General features: G+C 37.3%; 1 protein-coding gene across 1 annotated transcript; it reads right to left on the reverse strand.

The window, feature by feature from the left end:
* Positions 1–1,997: 1,997 nt before the first annotated feature.
* On the reverse strand, positions 1,998–3,382 carry ColSpa_08870 (uncharacterized protein; the record flags this gene model as incomplete). Its single annotated transcript, XM_049275082.1, has 3 exons — positions 1,998–2,300; positions 2,325–3,228; positions 3,267–3,382. 3 exons carry the CDS (start codon positions 3,380–3,382, stop codon positions 1,998–2,000), a joined length of 1,323 nt encoding a protein of 440 aa, XP_049131039.1.
* Positions 3,383–15,391: the final 12,009 nt, after the last annotated feature.

Raw genomic sequence — 15,391 nt, forward strand, 5'->3', positions numbered from 1 at the left:
GTTGTGTTGCAGTTGCAGTCTTGGCTGACACTGGGGACCGGTCTTGGGCGGAGTTATCGCCGATGACGGTTGTGCTCGGAGCTATCGTTCGTTGACTGACAAATGGTGCTGGGCGATTCCGAAGCGTCGCGCTTGCTGACAAAAGAGACGAGTTCCTAAGCTTCCAAAGCCCCGTTCAGTCATGGATCAACGGCGGGAATCATGACGTGTCAGAGAAGCCTTTCCAACGCGCTTTAGCCCCGATGACGCCGTTGAATTCCTACAAAGGCCCCCCATCTACCGGACGCTCGGGACCAAATGCTTGCCTTACCTTTGCCATCTGCCGGCCTTCTAGCGTCTACTTATTTATGGTTATCCGGGCTTGATGCGGTACGGTAGCATCGCTAGTGTTCCGTACCTCACGGGACGGACGACGGTGTCGTTGATCTTCGGAGGGTTGCAACGAACACGGGCATTTTCCAATGCCAGTCCAACAAGGCCTTTGGATTTAGGGCGTGATCAATGACTGCGGTAAGAACTGAAATATGCAATAAGAATTTCAAATATACAATAACACTAGCCATAAGTACCCTCTAAACTCAAATTATATTACACTAGGCCTAAAATAAAAGAATATATTATAATTATAATTCTAAATTATAGAACTTTACGTTATTATATATTTACTATATACTTTAATAAAAAAAGACTTTATATAATATAAATTATTAGTTATTCTCTATTTTTTTATATAAATTCTTATTATATTTAAAACTTATATTAACGTTACTATAGTTATTACTATACTTTAAAAATTACCTTTTTATTACCTATTACTATAATTAATTACTATAAATAATTTATTATAAAATTTAATTATCTTATTATAATAGTTATATTTAATACTATTATAATAAAATATTAAGCTAATAAAAATAAAAATAAAAAAAAAATTATTAATAATAATAATACTATAATTATATACTAAATATATTAAAAGCTTCTTTTTAGTTTAAACTACTATTTTTTATACTTCTTTTGCCTTAATAAATAGTAATTTTAAGTATTATTAAAATAACTTATAAATAATATACTTCTATAACTATCTTAAAACCTCTTTATTAAGTAAAAAGTACTTATTTATCTATTTATTTTATTCTATAATAGTAATCTTAGCTAATAGGCTATTACTTACTTTTTTTATATTAGTTAATTAATTATATTTCTAGTCTAAAATAAAGTTTTATTATACCTTATAAAGCTTTATAAAATATATATTATTTCTTATAAAAAAGCTAAAGTCTTAAAAAAAATTAAAAATAATAAAAAACTAAGTAAATATTTTATTAGTTATATTAAAGTAGTTAATAATACGCTTATTAGCATATATATTTCTATTATTACTTAAAGGAAATAGTATAGTTAAAAAAAAATAGTTTCTTAAAATATCTTTACTATTATTTATTTTAATAATAGCTTTTTATTTATATTTATTAAAGCTAAAAAGTTAATCTATAATACTAATTTAATTAATTTTATAAATATTAAAAGGTTTAAAGTTGTTACCCCTCTGGTAGGGCAAGTCCTTCAGAGGAGCGGTCAGATCTATCGTGTAGTCTGACAGACCTTGCGGTCGATGTAGTGAACCTGCTTCACCAAAGATAGGATCTAGAAGATGGAGGTGAAAGAAGTTGATTCCCTCAATGACCCTGTGGGAGGTCTACCTTATATAGTGGTAGACCTCCCGTGTCTATCGGCAGGGGTAACATGTGCCCCCCCGCCTTGAGATATCGCCGTGCCGGCGATATCTCGCAGGGTCATTGTCTACGTGGTCTAGCTAAAATGTCGCTATACCTGCCTTCTTCCTTACTAATCCTATCAGTAAATCCGTTTCCATCCTCTGTCCATTGCTATAGCCCCAATGCCATGAATTCCAATGAAGATCGTAAGTCCCGGACCCCGCTTAGTGTCAGCCCTCCCGTGTAATCCGTCATGTCTCCCGTTTCCTCCGCCATTCCTCACAGATCCATATCCCCTGGCAGCCTGTTTGTTCCCTTGCCCTTGTTGGTGTGCGCCTTCTTGGTGGGGGTGCCGGTCGCGGCGCCAGGAGCGTCGCGTTTCTTGGTGGCCTTGGCGTAGGGGTTGGTGGCCTTCTGGGCTTTGGCGACGCCCTCGGCGCTGAAGGCGTGAGGTTCAACGTTAGGCGGGCGAGGGTTGCCGTTGCTGCGACTGCCAGTTGCGTTTCTGCCTGACTTGCTGCCCCCGGTGGTAGCCTTGCCGTGGGAGTTGGCAGGGTTAGTGGTGTGGCCGTTTCGATTCTCCTAAATCAAAAGCCGGTCCGCCACCATGTTAGTCTTGTGGTCAATGGCGTTAAGCTTGTCGGACATCGCGTTGAACTCCTCGAATTTCGCGGCAAGCTTGGCGGGAATTGAGACCTTGCGATGAACTTTGGCGGCAAGTTCACCGCGCAACTGGTTAATCATGTCGTTTTGAGCGATGTTGCTGTCTCTTTTGGCCTTAATCTTGACGTGAAGCTGGTTGATAGCCTTATCATGGGTCGCGGCAAGGTCCTCAAATTTGGCTTTAACCTTGCCTTGCCAGGTAGTAACCCCCTCTTTCCATTGGAGAAGTGTCTCAATGGCAGGCGTGCCGCTGGTGGCCTCGCCAGTGAATCCGGTGTCCCTGACTTGCGCTAGGCTTGACCTCTGCAGTTCAGCAAGGCATCCGCCGATAGACTCAACGAGATATCCGTTCTTGTGCAACATGCATACCGCCAGAACCTGCGCGTGAGATGGTAGTTTTGCCGACCAACCCGATACGCCAGTCATCTTAGCATCCCGGGCTCTCTGACAGGCTTCCTTGACACCGCGGACGACGCCATTCGTGACGAATGAGGCGTTACTATTCTCTTGCTTGGATTTTTTCTTAAAGAACTCGTCAAAAATAACGAGTACCTCCTTGCGAAGCTCATTGTCGGGGGCGGTAGCCATCTCTTTGTCGAGGGTAGAGATGGTATCCTCGAGGGAACGATGGTAATTGCCAGCCCTGCTGCGGCGGTTGCTTCTGCCAGCTTTGTCGTGGGCAGGGGTAGGAGTGTTGACCATCTGGATGGACTCATTGTTACTGTCCTCCTCGTCGGAGTCGCCGTCTCTGTCGTCGTCAGAGCTGTCATTCTCATTGCTCAGGGAGGCCGCGTCGTCAGCTCTGTTGTCGTCTCTATCGCCAAGGCCGATAGGGCTCTCCTTTGGGCTGGAGGGAGTATTGGTGCCTTCGAAAAGTTTGTCCACGTCGTGACTTCCACTGGTGTCCGTGATGTTGCCTCCTCTGCCGGCGGCAGGGTCACCGAAAATCGAGATGCCGGTCGGGTTGTTGTTTTTGTCAGGTGCCGGCCGGGCAGCCTCATCGCCGGGGGCGTCAGTGACAGGCGTGGGAGGGAGAGGCTTAACGATGGCGTTGCCGCTGTCCTTGGCTTGGGTAGTTATTGTTGGGTTTGGTGGTGGATGTGTTGGGAAGAAAGGTAAGTCTGTTGTCGTTGAGGTGAAAATATTGAAACGAAAAGGTGAGGAAAAGGTTGCTGTTAAAGCTACTGCGTGGGGTGATAGTGCTGTCGATGGATCTGATAGGGATAGCAACTATCTAAAAAACGAAAAAAACAAAAAGAAAATTTGTGAGGCTGAAGAGAGAAGAAAAGGTGAGGTTGAGGTGGGCGATATTCCGTTGGCTGATATAGGTGCTAGTGGCCTGCGCCTGCGCCTATCGCGCCTTCCTTTCTTGCTCTGCCCCCTTGATAAGGTAGGTACGTCCGAAGATTTCCTTTCTTGCTGTGCGGGAGGTCTATTGGTGTCCGTTGGTCCTGTGAAGCTTGCCACTATCTCTGGATATCCTGGGGTAACTCGTGAGTTGTTTGCCCAGGGATGATCACTTTGATCTGAGATTTTGTGGGTATATCGGTGACGATTTCCCTGTCAGGCCTTAAGATATTCCTTCTACCGTACTCGGCTGTCCAGTCGATTGGATGGGCTGATTCAAACTTATCCATGAGTTCTTGGGCCGTTCTAATCAGTTCTAGGCGTGAGACCTAGCTGTTGTCCTTGGCGGTGAAGCCTTTCTATCTGACGAGGAATTCAACGCGAGGTTGGTTGTGCAGCCAACGGATACGTCGCGTGATAATCCTGTCCAGTTCCTAGACGTCCTCTCTGCTTGTACCGTCAATTGCCACTGGCTGTGGCCGAGTGCTTCCCCGTTGGAAAGGATCTTCTCCCTGGGCTGGTTTCCAGAGTTGCGCCACCGAGACTACCGGGTGAACCCGCCATGTGGCTGGGAAGTCAAGTTTAGTAGCCAGGACGCCTTTCATCTCGACTATCTTGAAGGGACTGGCTTGCTCTGTTGACTATTTCCGCTTAGGATGCCTGGGCAGATGGTATTCCTTTCCTAGGCGAAGGTAAACTGTGTCCCCTTGTCGAAAATCAACTGGATTGTGCTTTTTGTTGTATCTATCTTTTGCTATTGCTTCTGTGATGTTAATTGACCTGATAGCCTCTTCCTGGTATAGATGGCGAAGGACTTTAATATTGGTCTGGGTGCCCTTGTCTTTTGTGCTGGTAACTAGTGTGATTGCTGATTTTGGCCTAAATCCTATCACTACCTCGTTAGGCGAGTATTCTATGGAGGATGCTAGAGTGTTGTTGAGGTTGAATTGTAGAGCTGGGAGTATTCTTGTCTAAGGCATGTTTGGTGTTGTAGTAGTGTGGAATCGGATTGTGATTTCTACTGTCTGGTTTTTTTTCTTGTTTATGCTATTAGTTTATGTATGGTATGACGTAGAAAGGAGGAGTTTAACGTTTAGAGCGGTGAATATGTTCTGTTAGATGGTAGAGGTGAATTTTGGATTTTAGTTAGATATAATTTGTTGTGGTAATTCCTAGTTTGTAAGGAGAAGTATTTGAGCTAAAACCACTGCTTAATCTGCTGTTGTATATGTTGTGTGCCTTGCGATTAGTAGCGTTTGTTTGTTAAATAGATAGGAGACTGTATATAATGTGTTTAGCCTAGGTTGATTCGGTATTGACCAGAGGGTACCTGTTGACGGCACGTTGGGTATATTGGTAATAAAGTTAATAGCGATGGTGTGGAAAGGGGTTGTGTGGACTGGGATAGGCTGTAATTCCTTTGGCGTTTTTCTTCTTGATTTCTGGTATTCTTGATAAGTAGGACAGTATTTGATGTAGCTAGAAACTTTTGCCTGCTTTTGTCTGATGAGGAGGCCTTTGAGCTTATAGGTCATCTTATCTTCCTTAAAGTGGTGTTTGTTGTCGTGGGCAAGTTGTAGTACTTCCTGCTTATAGCTGATTGGGATATAGAGTTGCTGTTATCTTGTTGTTTTTATGTGGTAAAGAAGACTGTGGTTGATAGCTTATGGCGAGACCTTGTTTCTGTGTTGGGCTATGTTAGGAGTGACGTATTTCTTGTTTTTCTTGGCTGCTGCTTGCTGTTGCGATAGAATCCTTTGGTATTTTTTGTCCTGTTGGTATCCTTGTTTAAGCTTGCTTCTGAAATCGTCTGTGATTTTTAGCATGGTGACCCTAGTCCCTTGGTTGATAATTATCTTATCCCTGCGTAGTATGTTGCTGCTGTAATGTCTACTAATTTGTTTTTTGTACTAGTTTTGGCCTTGAAGTGATTGCCCTTAAATGTAGGTAACTGTGATAATGCGTCTAGTATAACGTTAAGTTTGTCTGGGATATAGGTAATATAGAATTTGAATTATAATAAGTAAATTACTGCTACTGCAAGTTTTAGGTTGGTTTTGTTAAGGTTTATTGTTTTAAGCGAAGTGTGTGTTACTATGCCTGCTGTTGCTGTGTGGTCTGTGAGGATATTGACTGGCGAGCTGTTAGACTGGACCATTTTGTAGAGCTTATGGACAGCTTAGATGATTGCTGTGACTTCTGCTTTTGTAGCCCCGTAGGCCTTCTTGGCCTTTGAGGTGGCTCTAGACAGGAAGAGGACAGGATGGACATGCCTGACAGGGATATTGCAGCCAGGGATCTTAGTCCTGTCCTAGTTGATGTCTAGCTGGAAGACGAAAAGGCCGAAGGCACTTTGATAGGTATTGATCTTGAAAAAGAGGGCTTGGTGTGGGTTGTGGTGGAATCTGAAAGCCTGGCGGCAGAGGTTGTCTTGGAGCATGTTGAATGCGGCGTGTTCAGCGTCAGTGCCTTTGAACGTGGCTTTCTGTACCTGTTTTTGCTGGGTAGTTTGGTTAAGGGTGGCTTGAAGTTTTTTTTCTGACCTTATTTTGGCGAGAAGAAGTTTTTTTTTGTTTTGTAGCGGGGCGGATATGACGTTAAACTAGGGAATGCTTTCCCTAAGTTAGCTTGTTATGTCTAAGTAGGTTTTTAGGGCTACTGCTGACGATGGGAACTTGATTTTCTTGAATGCTGTGATATGGTTGTTTGTGTGAGCAATTCTGCTGCTATTAATGACGTGACTGAGGAGTTTGACGCTAGGGTATCCTGTAAATGACTTTGTTGTTGATAGGTGGAGGTGGTTTTTTTTGATAATCTTAAGGATAATCTTGAGATGTTTGGTGTGGTCTTTATCATTGTTGCTAAAGATAACAATATCGTTGATATATACCTTCATAAACTCCTGATACTTATAGAATAGTCGGTCTATATATCTCTGCGCAAACGCAGGCGTATTCTTAAAGCTTATAAGGATGACGTGGGACTTTTTGAGCCCCTTGGGAGAGATAATGACCATTTTGTCTTGGTGGGCTGAATAGATGGGTAGTTGATGGAAAAAACTTGTAGCGTCTAGGACTGTGATTCTAGATTTACTTTGTATAGTGTTAATGATGTTGTCTTGGTCTGGAAGAGGGTATGCGTTGGGTATAGCGACCTTGTTAAGTGGCCTGAGGTCTATAACCGGTTGTGCTTTAGGCTTGCTGTCTACCACGCGATTTACGACGAAAGTTAAGCAAGCGATTGGGGCCGGTTGTCTCATCCAGCTTATCTTTCTGGCCTTGTGAAGTTTATCGTGATAGTCGTCAAGGAAAGCCCTATCTGCGCGCCCTAGGGGGTATGGCTGCACCAGCGTCTTCTGGTTTTGCCATTCTTCCACTAAGTCAACTTGCATTTGGTCCTTGTCTTTCATTGGGACGACACCCCTGTCTTGCTATACGTTAAATTTATCTAGGATTCTGGCATATACCTTTGCCTATCGAGGGCTACCTGCTGTAATAGAGACTCCCTGGCTAGACGTTTGACATGGGATATCTGCCGGTTTTGATACTCCGTAGTCAGGGATTGTGTATGGGTTAGGCCTCTCTGTTGTTGGTTGGGTTCCCGGGGAATTGCTTCTTGCTTGTCTACCTGGTTCAGGGACGCTTGGCGGGTTCCCTGACGGGTCTTGTAGCAGGCATGCTGCATTGGCCTATTTAACGTGGTACACGTCAGCTTGTGCTTCTCTATTGGTAATAGTCCTTAAGTGTTTTTTTGGGTGAATGATAAGGGTGCTAGGGCTGTTGTTTCTTGTAATAAGGCGTTTTGGTGTGTCCTATGATAGTATAGCGTTTGGCATGCTAGGTTTTGTAGAGTGGAAGTGGTATATGTCTTTGGGATTTTGTGGTTCTTTTGTTTGTGGCGATGGGAGGTCGTTAAAGTTAATTGTAAAAAAGACTTTTTGACTTGGCGGTATGGCGACTTGGTGTATAGCTTGGACTTGACGTCTAACTGGTGTTGGCCGTTGTACGATCTGGACTGGCACTGTGAGGTTATGTGTAGATTGGAAGGTAACTTGTGAAAGTGCGAAGTCAATCTTGACTCCGTGTTTGATGTAGAATGGTACGCTTAATAATAGTCTCGGGGCTAAGTGGTCGATAACCTCAGCTTCTACGTAGAAGTGTCTGTCTGTGGGATTGTTAGCTATGGTGCCAGGGATATAGAAATTGAAGGAGACTTTTCCTTTGACTTGGACGCTTGCCCCGACTCTGTTTAGCGTGCGCTGGTGATTATGATCTCACTTTGCGTTCTGCGCAAACGTGGTAATCCAGGCGCGGTCCACGAGGGTTGCTGTGCTCCCTGTGTCAAGGCATACTTCTGTCGTTTGTTTCCCTGGGTCCGATGTGATGCTAAGCCTCATATATGTTGCCACTATTGGGTCGTTAAGGATATCTGGTCGTGGGTTGGCCTCCATAATCAGATGATCTTGGGCTGTGTGATAGATGCCTTTACTGCTTTTGGCGTTTAGCAGTGGGGTAAGGCTTTTTCTGACACTGGGGGCACTACCAGTAGAGGAGTTGTGTGCGTTGGACTTGTTGGTTTGTTTCTTGTGGTGTATGATTTGACGAAGTTTGTTGCTGATTTTGGAGGGTTATTGTTATCTTCTCTGTCCTTGCCTTCGTCTCTGACCTAGTATCCTTGACTTATCAGGTTACTAGCAACCTCCTTGGCGTCTGGGTTGTCCTTGTAGATCATGCTCTCGACCTAGTGAGCGCTAATGCTTGTGCCTATGTCCTTGATGTATAGTTTCTATGGCTGTTGTGTTTGGTGAGGGTAGCGGGGAGGGGGTTGTTGCTGGTCCTGGTTGCTGAATTGTTGCTCTTGGCGTATAGGTTGGTATGGTAGCTGATCCCGTATGCCTGGCGACGGGTATTCTTGGCGTTGGGGTTGGCTGTAATCCTTCTTGAATTCTTGCTGCCCTGGGTATTCTTGCTTTTCTTATGGCCTTGCTTGTTGTCTCTATGGCTGTGTCTTATAGTTACGCGGTTGGTATTTAGCCCTGTTTCTGTAATATGTGCTTTTGTTGTTCTTCTTGCTATTTTTTTTTTGACCTGTTGGGCCTAGGTCTGAAAAGTAGGTTGCTGGCTTTGTTTTTTCTTTGAGTATGTCTTGGAGTGCCTGCTGTTTTTCCTTAGCCTTGACGAGGTACGCGTTAATTGTGTCGTTTTCTTGTGGCTCTGGACATAGTAGGCGTAGACGTGGGTGTAATGTTGATTTGAAATGAATGAGTAGTTGGAGGTTAGTAACGTTTCCCTATGCTCTGGCGTAAGTAAAGGCTGTTGTGGCGAAGGTCCTGATTGGTTTCTTGTCAAGGTTATCCTGGGCTGTGTACGAGTGTGTGTCAAACCAATCTTTAGTGGTACTTGGACGTAAACCAAAGACTTTCTTTAAGGCTATAAACTAGTTATTAAGACTAAGGGTAAGTGTAACTTGCTTAATAGTAGAGAGTTGTTTTTGATATTAGATGATAGCGGCTTTCTATAGAAGTTTAAATAGCTTTTAGTATAAAGTATTTCTTGTAGATTTTGTTGTGGCCTTTGTTGTGACTGACTGTATCTAGAGGTTTATGTTGCGGTAATAGACCTGTTTTTTGTTAAAGAATACCCTTCTTTTAGGGAATTTATTATATAGGGCGTTAGGCTAGAAGATTCTATACTTTGTTAATCTTTATGCCTAAGTGGTTGCTTGTGAGGATGATGTTGTTGTTGCTAGGGTTAGTGTGTTTGACTGTATATTGTGAAGAATATTAGTGAACTTACTGATAAGTTGTGTAAGTGTAGCGTCTAAGGTCTTAGTCTGCTGGACTGTATAGGTTGACCTTGGTGTATCCTGGGGTTCCTTTGTCGTTGCTAGTGGGGGGCTACCTAGGCGGGTGAAGGTCTGGTGATCTTCTGCCTTGTTTGTTGGTTCTTGTGTAAGGTTGGCGCTAGTCAAGGGTGTTAGATGCGGTGAAGACCTTGCCTTGTCCCTTAATGATCTTGACATGCCCCTGGTCGTTGGAAATAGCGGTGGGGCTGAGTCTCCTGGCTAAAAGGGGGTTCAGTGCTGTCCTCGCGGCGGGTTGCTTGCCTCGTGATCCATGGCCGCAATAATAGTCCCAGGCCAGTTGCTTGGGCTACCCTGGTCCTCCGAGATTAAAGACATGTTGCTAACTGCGTCTTTGTCTCTAAGGAGCCTGTCTTGGTGTGTGAGCTGAATAATCTGCCTTGTTGTTTGTAGGTGCCTCTTGATTTCTCTTTTGAGATTCTACTTGGGAGGGTATGACGGTGGGATGTAGGCTTTGTTGTTAAAAAAGGGGATCTTGTATTGTTCGTCGTTAAGGTTAACGCGCTAAGATACCGTAGATAGTTGGGTATAGTTCTGTTGGAAGCTATTTGAGAGACTATAAACTAATAGTTTGTTTGGCTTTTGTTTGATAAAGCGCTGTATATAGCAGATATTTTAGATATGGGCATAGGTTAGTTGTGCCCTGTGGTGTAAGGTTGGTTTAAAAATTTTGCTTTTTGATTTGCTTAGCTAGGTACCTGCTACTACTGTTATAGTAGTAATAGTATAGTTGGCTTGATTGATGAGAGGTGTTTAGGTGTATCTGTGAGGTTCCAGATTTGATTGTAGCACTTCAGTCTCTTAGGTCTTGTTGTTAGTTGTGCTTGATGTTGGTGTTAGTGTAATAGTGCGTAGGGTAAGTTGTTGTATTATTGCTTTTGTTAAGCCGAGGTTTGCTTTTTGGTCGTCTACTTTAACGGGAGACGAGATTTGTATAGCGAATTTGTTTCTTAATAAGAGCTAAGGAATGAAGTAGGAGGTTGTGCTACTACTTGTTACCCTTCTGGTAGGGCAAGTCCTTCAGAGGAGCGGTCAGATCTATTGTGTAGTCTAACAGACCTTGCGGTCGATGTAGTGAACCTGCTTTACCAAAGATAGGATCTAGAAGATGGAGGTGAAAGAAGTTGATTCCCTCAATGACCCTGTGGGAGGTCTACCTTATATAGTGGTAGACCTCCCATGTCTATTGGCAGGGGTAACAAAAGTCTTTAAAGGCTAGTATTTTTTAAAAGATATAAGGTTTAATGCTTAAAATAGTATTATTATTCCTTATTTAAAAACTTATTACTATTTATAAGATTTTAAGGATATAAATAAACTACTAGAAATAGCTTAAGAGTTATATAATCTTTAATATAATTATCTTTAAATAATTATTAAGTAAATATTTAGTTACTTAAAATAAAAATAAAAGATAATTACCTCTTTAGCCTTAAAGTATAGCTTAAATATATAAGTATAAATTATTTATATAATAATAAGCTTATATAACTTTTTATTTTATTATATTAAAAATAAAAAGTATAATAGTAATATAAAAAATTAGCTTAATATAAATAAAGTTAATAAAAAGGCTAATAGGTAGTGTTTAGGTTAAAGTATAAGACAAATTTATAAAAAGATAGCTAAAGTAATATAAGAATAGTAATAAGCATAAAAAAAATAGAAATTACTATAACTAATTACTATAATTTATACCTTTCCCCTTTAAATATCTTCTACTATTTCTTTAATAAAATTAAAGTTATAAGCTTATATAGCTTTATAAGCTATACTAAAAACCTTTTTCTAAGAGGTTAAGTATACCTTAATAAGTAGTTAAAGCTAAAGATAAAGCAGTAAAACCTCTTATAGAGGCTTAAAAGCTTTTATTATTAAGTAACTAAATCCTATAGTTACCTCTAAGTTAAGAATAACTTTATCTTATATTTTTATAGGACTAAGAAAAATCTTCTTTTAAGAGAATAAAGTAAAAGAGCCTTAATGTAACAGCACAACTCCCTTAGCCAGATGGTTGTACGTCACAAGGGCATATAAGCAGTGTTGACAGCAGGGCTTGCACGCGTGCAAGCACTGACGGATCTTTTGGGTCAATTGGGTCAATTGGTTAGGCCGTAGAGTCAAAGGGTCCTTGCGACCGACGTCACTGTCAGCGTCTGTTACAATTGTGCTTGCACGCGTACGGTCAGACTAACAGCTGCTGGACTTGGCATGTGGCAAAGAAAGGCTTGATTGCCGTCACAAGTTCGATTCCCGTAGTTGTCCCTGGCTGTCAAGGCGAGCGCTGGCGAAAGGCGGGGTAGGACTTGTCTCATCGCTAACTCTAACCTTGGGGGTCTGCATTGCCTATGTGTGCCTTGGGGACAAGGCAGCCTAGGAGAGGGTATAGTTGTAACAGCACAACTCCCTTAGCCAGATGGTTGTACGTCACAAGGGCATATAAGCAGTGTTGACAGCAGGGCTTGCACGCGTGCAAGCACTGACGGATCTTTTGGGTCAATTGGGTCAATTGGTTAGGCCGTAGAGTCAAAGGGTCCTTGCGACCGACGTCACTGTCAGCGTCTGTTACACTTAAACTTATATTTATATTAGTAATTTATAGTAATTAGTTATAGTAATTAGCTTATCTCTTTAATTAATTACTTAATAGTTAACTTAAAGTCCTAAGTTAAGTAATAACATTAAACAGTATAAAAAAAACCTTTACTTTATTAACTTATAATAAAGTAATATTAAAAAGTAAATTACTTAAAAAATAATTAATTAATAAAGTCTATTAGTTATAAAATTTTAATTTTACTTATTTCTTTTTTTAGTAGAAATAAGAGATAATTTTTAAAAGCTTATAATCTCTAGAAGTAAAGACCTTCTAATACTTAGTTAAGACTAACTAGAGAAAAGATTCCTCTTTTATAAAAATATCTATAACAGTTAATAGACTTTAACTAGGCTAAAGAAAGCCTACTTTAAAAGTAACTTTAAGGTAAATAAAAGGTTAAACCTTTAAGTAATAAACCTTAATAAAAAGCTAATTAAAAGCTATATACTAATAGTTAGTTATATAGTAATACTCTTAGTAAATAAGATCTTAGTTTTATTAGTGATTTATAATAATCTTTTATAGTAATTATTTACTTTTTTATATTTAGTAATAAATACTTATATTTTTTACTAAATATTAATACTTTTAATAAAAAAAGAACTAACCTTAAAGTTATAATAATCTTTAAAATTAACTAACTTTTCTTCTATTTATTCTTCTAGGCTAAAAAAAAGAATCTTTTCCTAGTTATTATTATTATTGTTATTCTAAATAACTTAATTATTATTATTAACCTAAATAAAAGCTTAGCTTCTAGAAGAAGCCTAATAAAAACTAAGTTATATAGTAATAATTCTTAGATAATTACTTTTTATTTACCTATTTTTAAAGTTAAAAATAAGTATAAAATAAATAAAAAAAAAGTTATTTATGTTATAATAGTAACATTATTAATTACCTTGGCCTCTATATTAGCTTTAACTAAAGTTATATTATTAATATATAGCTAAGACTTCTTAAAAGTAACTAGCTTATGATTTTTCTAGGTAATAAAAAACTTTTTAGCTCTCTTAAGCTCTTTTATTTTCTCTATTATTTCCTTAACACGCTTACAAGCTTTTTTAATATACATATTCTTAAAGTAGCTATTATTAGCCTTTTACTTTATACTAGTACTAAAGCCTAGTAAATAGCCTAGAGAAATATTAGTTAAGTTATTATAATTAATTACTATAAATAAATAGATATAAATAGACCTTATAAAAGCTAAAAGGAAAATATCTTTAATAATAAATAAAAAACTAAATAAAAGTTAAAATACTTTTAGAATAAATAAAATAATTAGTTTTTTATCTCTAAATTAATTTTTTTTTAAAGTTATTATTATTATTATTAAAAAAAAAAAAGTAAAGTTAAAAAAAAAGAAAAAGTAAAAATAGGTTAAAAATAATAAGTAAAATAACTATAAATTACTTTATTTTTTATACTTTCCTTAACTATTAATTATATTTACTTTACTTATATTCTTTTACCTATTTTCTTTTTTTTTTTTAATTTTATTTTTTCTTTTTTAATAATAATAATAATAATAATAATAACTTTTATAAGTTATTTCTTTTTTTATTTTATTTTTCTTAAAAATTATTAACTATTTAGACCTATTATAATACTAGTAGCCTAAGCTTTCTACAAATACCCTTTAAAAAAGGGTACTAAAAAGCCTTTTATAAAAAAAAATAGCACTAAAAAGTCCTCTACTATTAAAGCCCTAATAAAGAAACCCTTAGCTAAAAAGGCTACTAAAAAAACGCCTAAAAAGATTATAGCTACCCCTTTAAAAAAAAGACATTAAAAGGCTAATAGTAAGTACTTACTTAATTACTATAAGTAATTACTATAATACTAATTTACTTTTAACTATTACTTTTTATAAAATCTATAAATATTAGAAGTTAATTAACCTTCTAATAGCAAAAACACTCTTTTAACGTCTTTATAAAAAGATTATATATAATATTTCTTAATAAAATAACCTTTACTTTTAAAAAACAACTATTCTTATACTTTAAGAGGCTACTAAGACTTATTTTATAGCTATATTTAAAGGTATATAATTACTATAATTAATTACTATAATAACTAACTTATATCTTTCTAGTTATCTAATTAGCTATTATTTATACTAAAAAAGTTACTATTATAAAGAAAAATATAAACTATATTAAGTCTATTCTTCTTATTATAAAGCTAATAAGTAAAAACTAATACTATTATTAACCTCCTCTAAAGTCCTTTTAGTCTCTTAAATAAAAGCTATCTAGTTCTAGTTTTGGTTTAAGTAAAGGAAAAAAAAAAACTAGCTTAACTACTACACAAAAGCTTATACTTAAGTAGTACCGCAAAAGGCTTTAGGAAGAGAACTATAGTCTAATAAGGCTTTAGAAAGAGAACTATAGTCTAATAGTTAAGAGAAATACTATAGAAAGAAATAAGAATACTACTTAAAAAATATTTCTATAAGTAGACTAATACTAGGGATTACTATAAAGAATTATTATAAATAAAAAGATTTTACTACTAGTACTTAACTTCCTACCTATAAACCTCTATATAATATACCTTCTTTAACTTATTACTTAGTAATAAATTCTAATACTTTACTCTTAAAACTACTAGTTTCTTTTCTTTTATTATTAATTAGTTTAAAATAACTAAATAAACGTTATAATTAAGATCTTTTTTAAACCTTATAAGGTCTTCTATTACCTTATTAACTTTAGCTTTTTTTTATAATAGTTACTTTTTTTCTTTTTTCTTTTTTTATAGCTTTAACTCTAGTATCTTTTTTTTACTACTAAAGTATTTATTTCTAAGCTCTTATATTAATTTATTAATATAAGTATTAACTTTAGTAGTAGTAAGTCTCTTTTTTAGTAACTTATTATTATTAATAAAGATATACTATTACTAGAATTATCTATTAGATTACTAGTTTTATAAAAATATAAAAGTACTAAGAAATAATATAAATAACTATAATAATATATAAAGAGATTAACTTTCTTGTATATCCCTTAAGTTATTATTATTATTTCTGTTATTTTCCTTATTCTTATTTACTTTAAAGTTAATCTCTTAGCTATATATAACCTTATTAACTAATAATATAGTGCTATTTTTCTTAGTATTTATACCTTATATTTCTTTATATAGATCTAATAGTCTTAACCTTTTTTTAAAAACTTATTTATACTTTAAG

Source organism: Colletotrichum spaethianum, assembly GCF_022836535.1.
Source record: "Colletotrichum spaethianum MAFF 239500 DNA, contig25, whole genome shotgun sequence".
NCBI classification, from domain to species: domain Eukaryota; kingdom Fungi; phylum Ascomycota; class Sordariomycetes; order Glomerellales; family Glomerellaceae; genus Colletotrichum; species Colletotrichum spaethianum.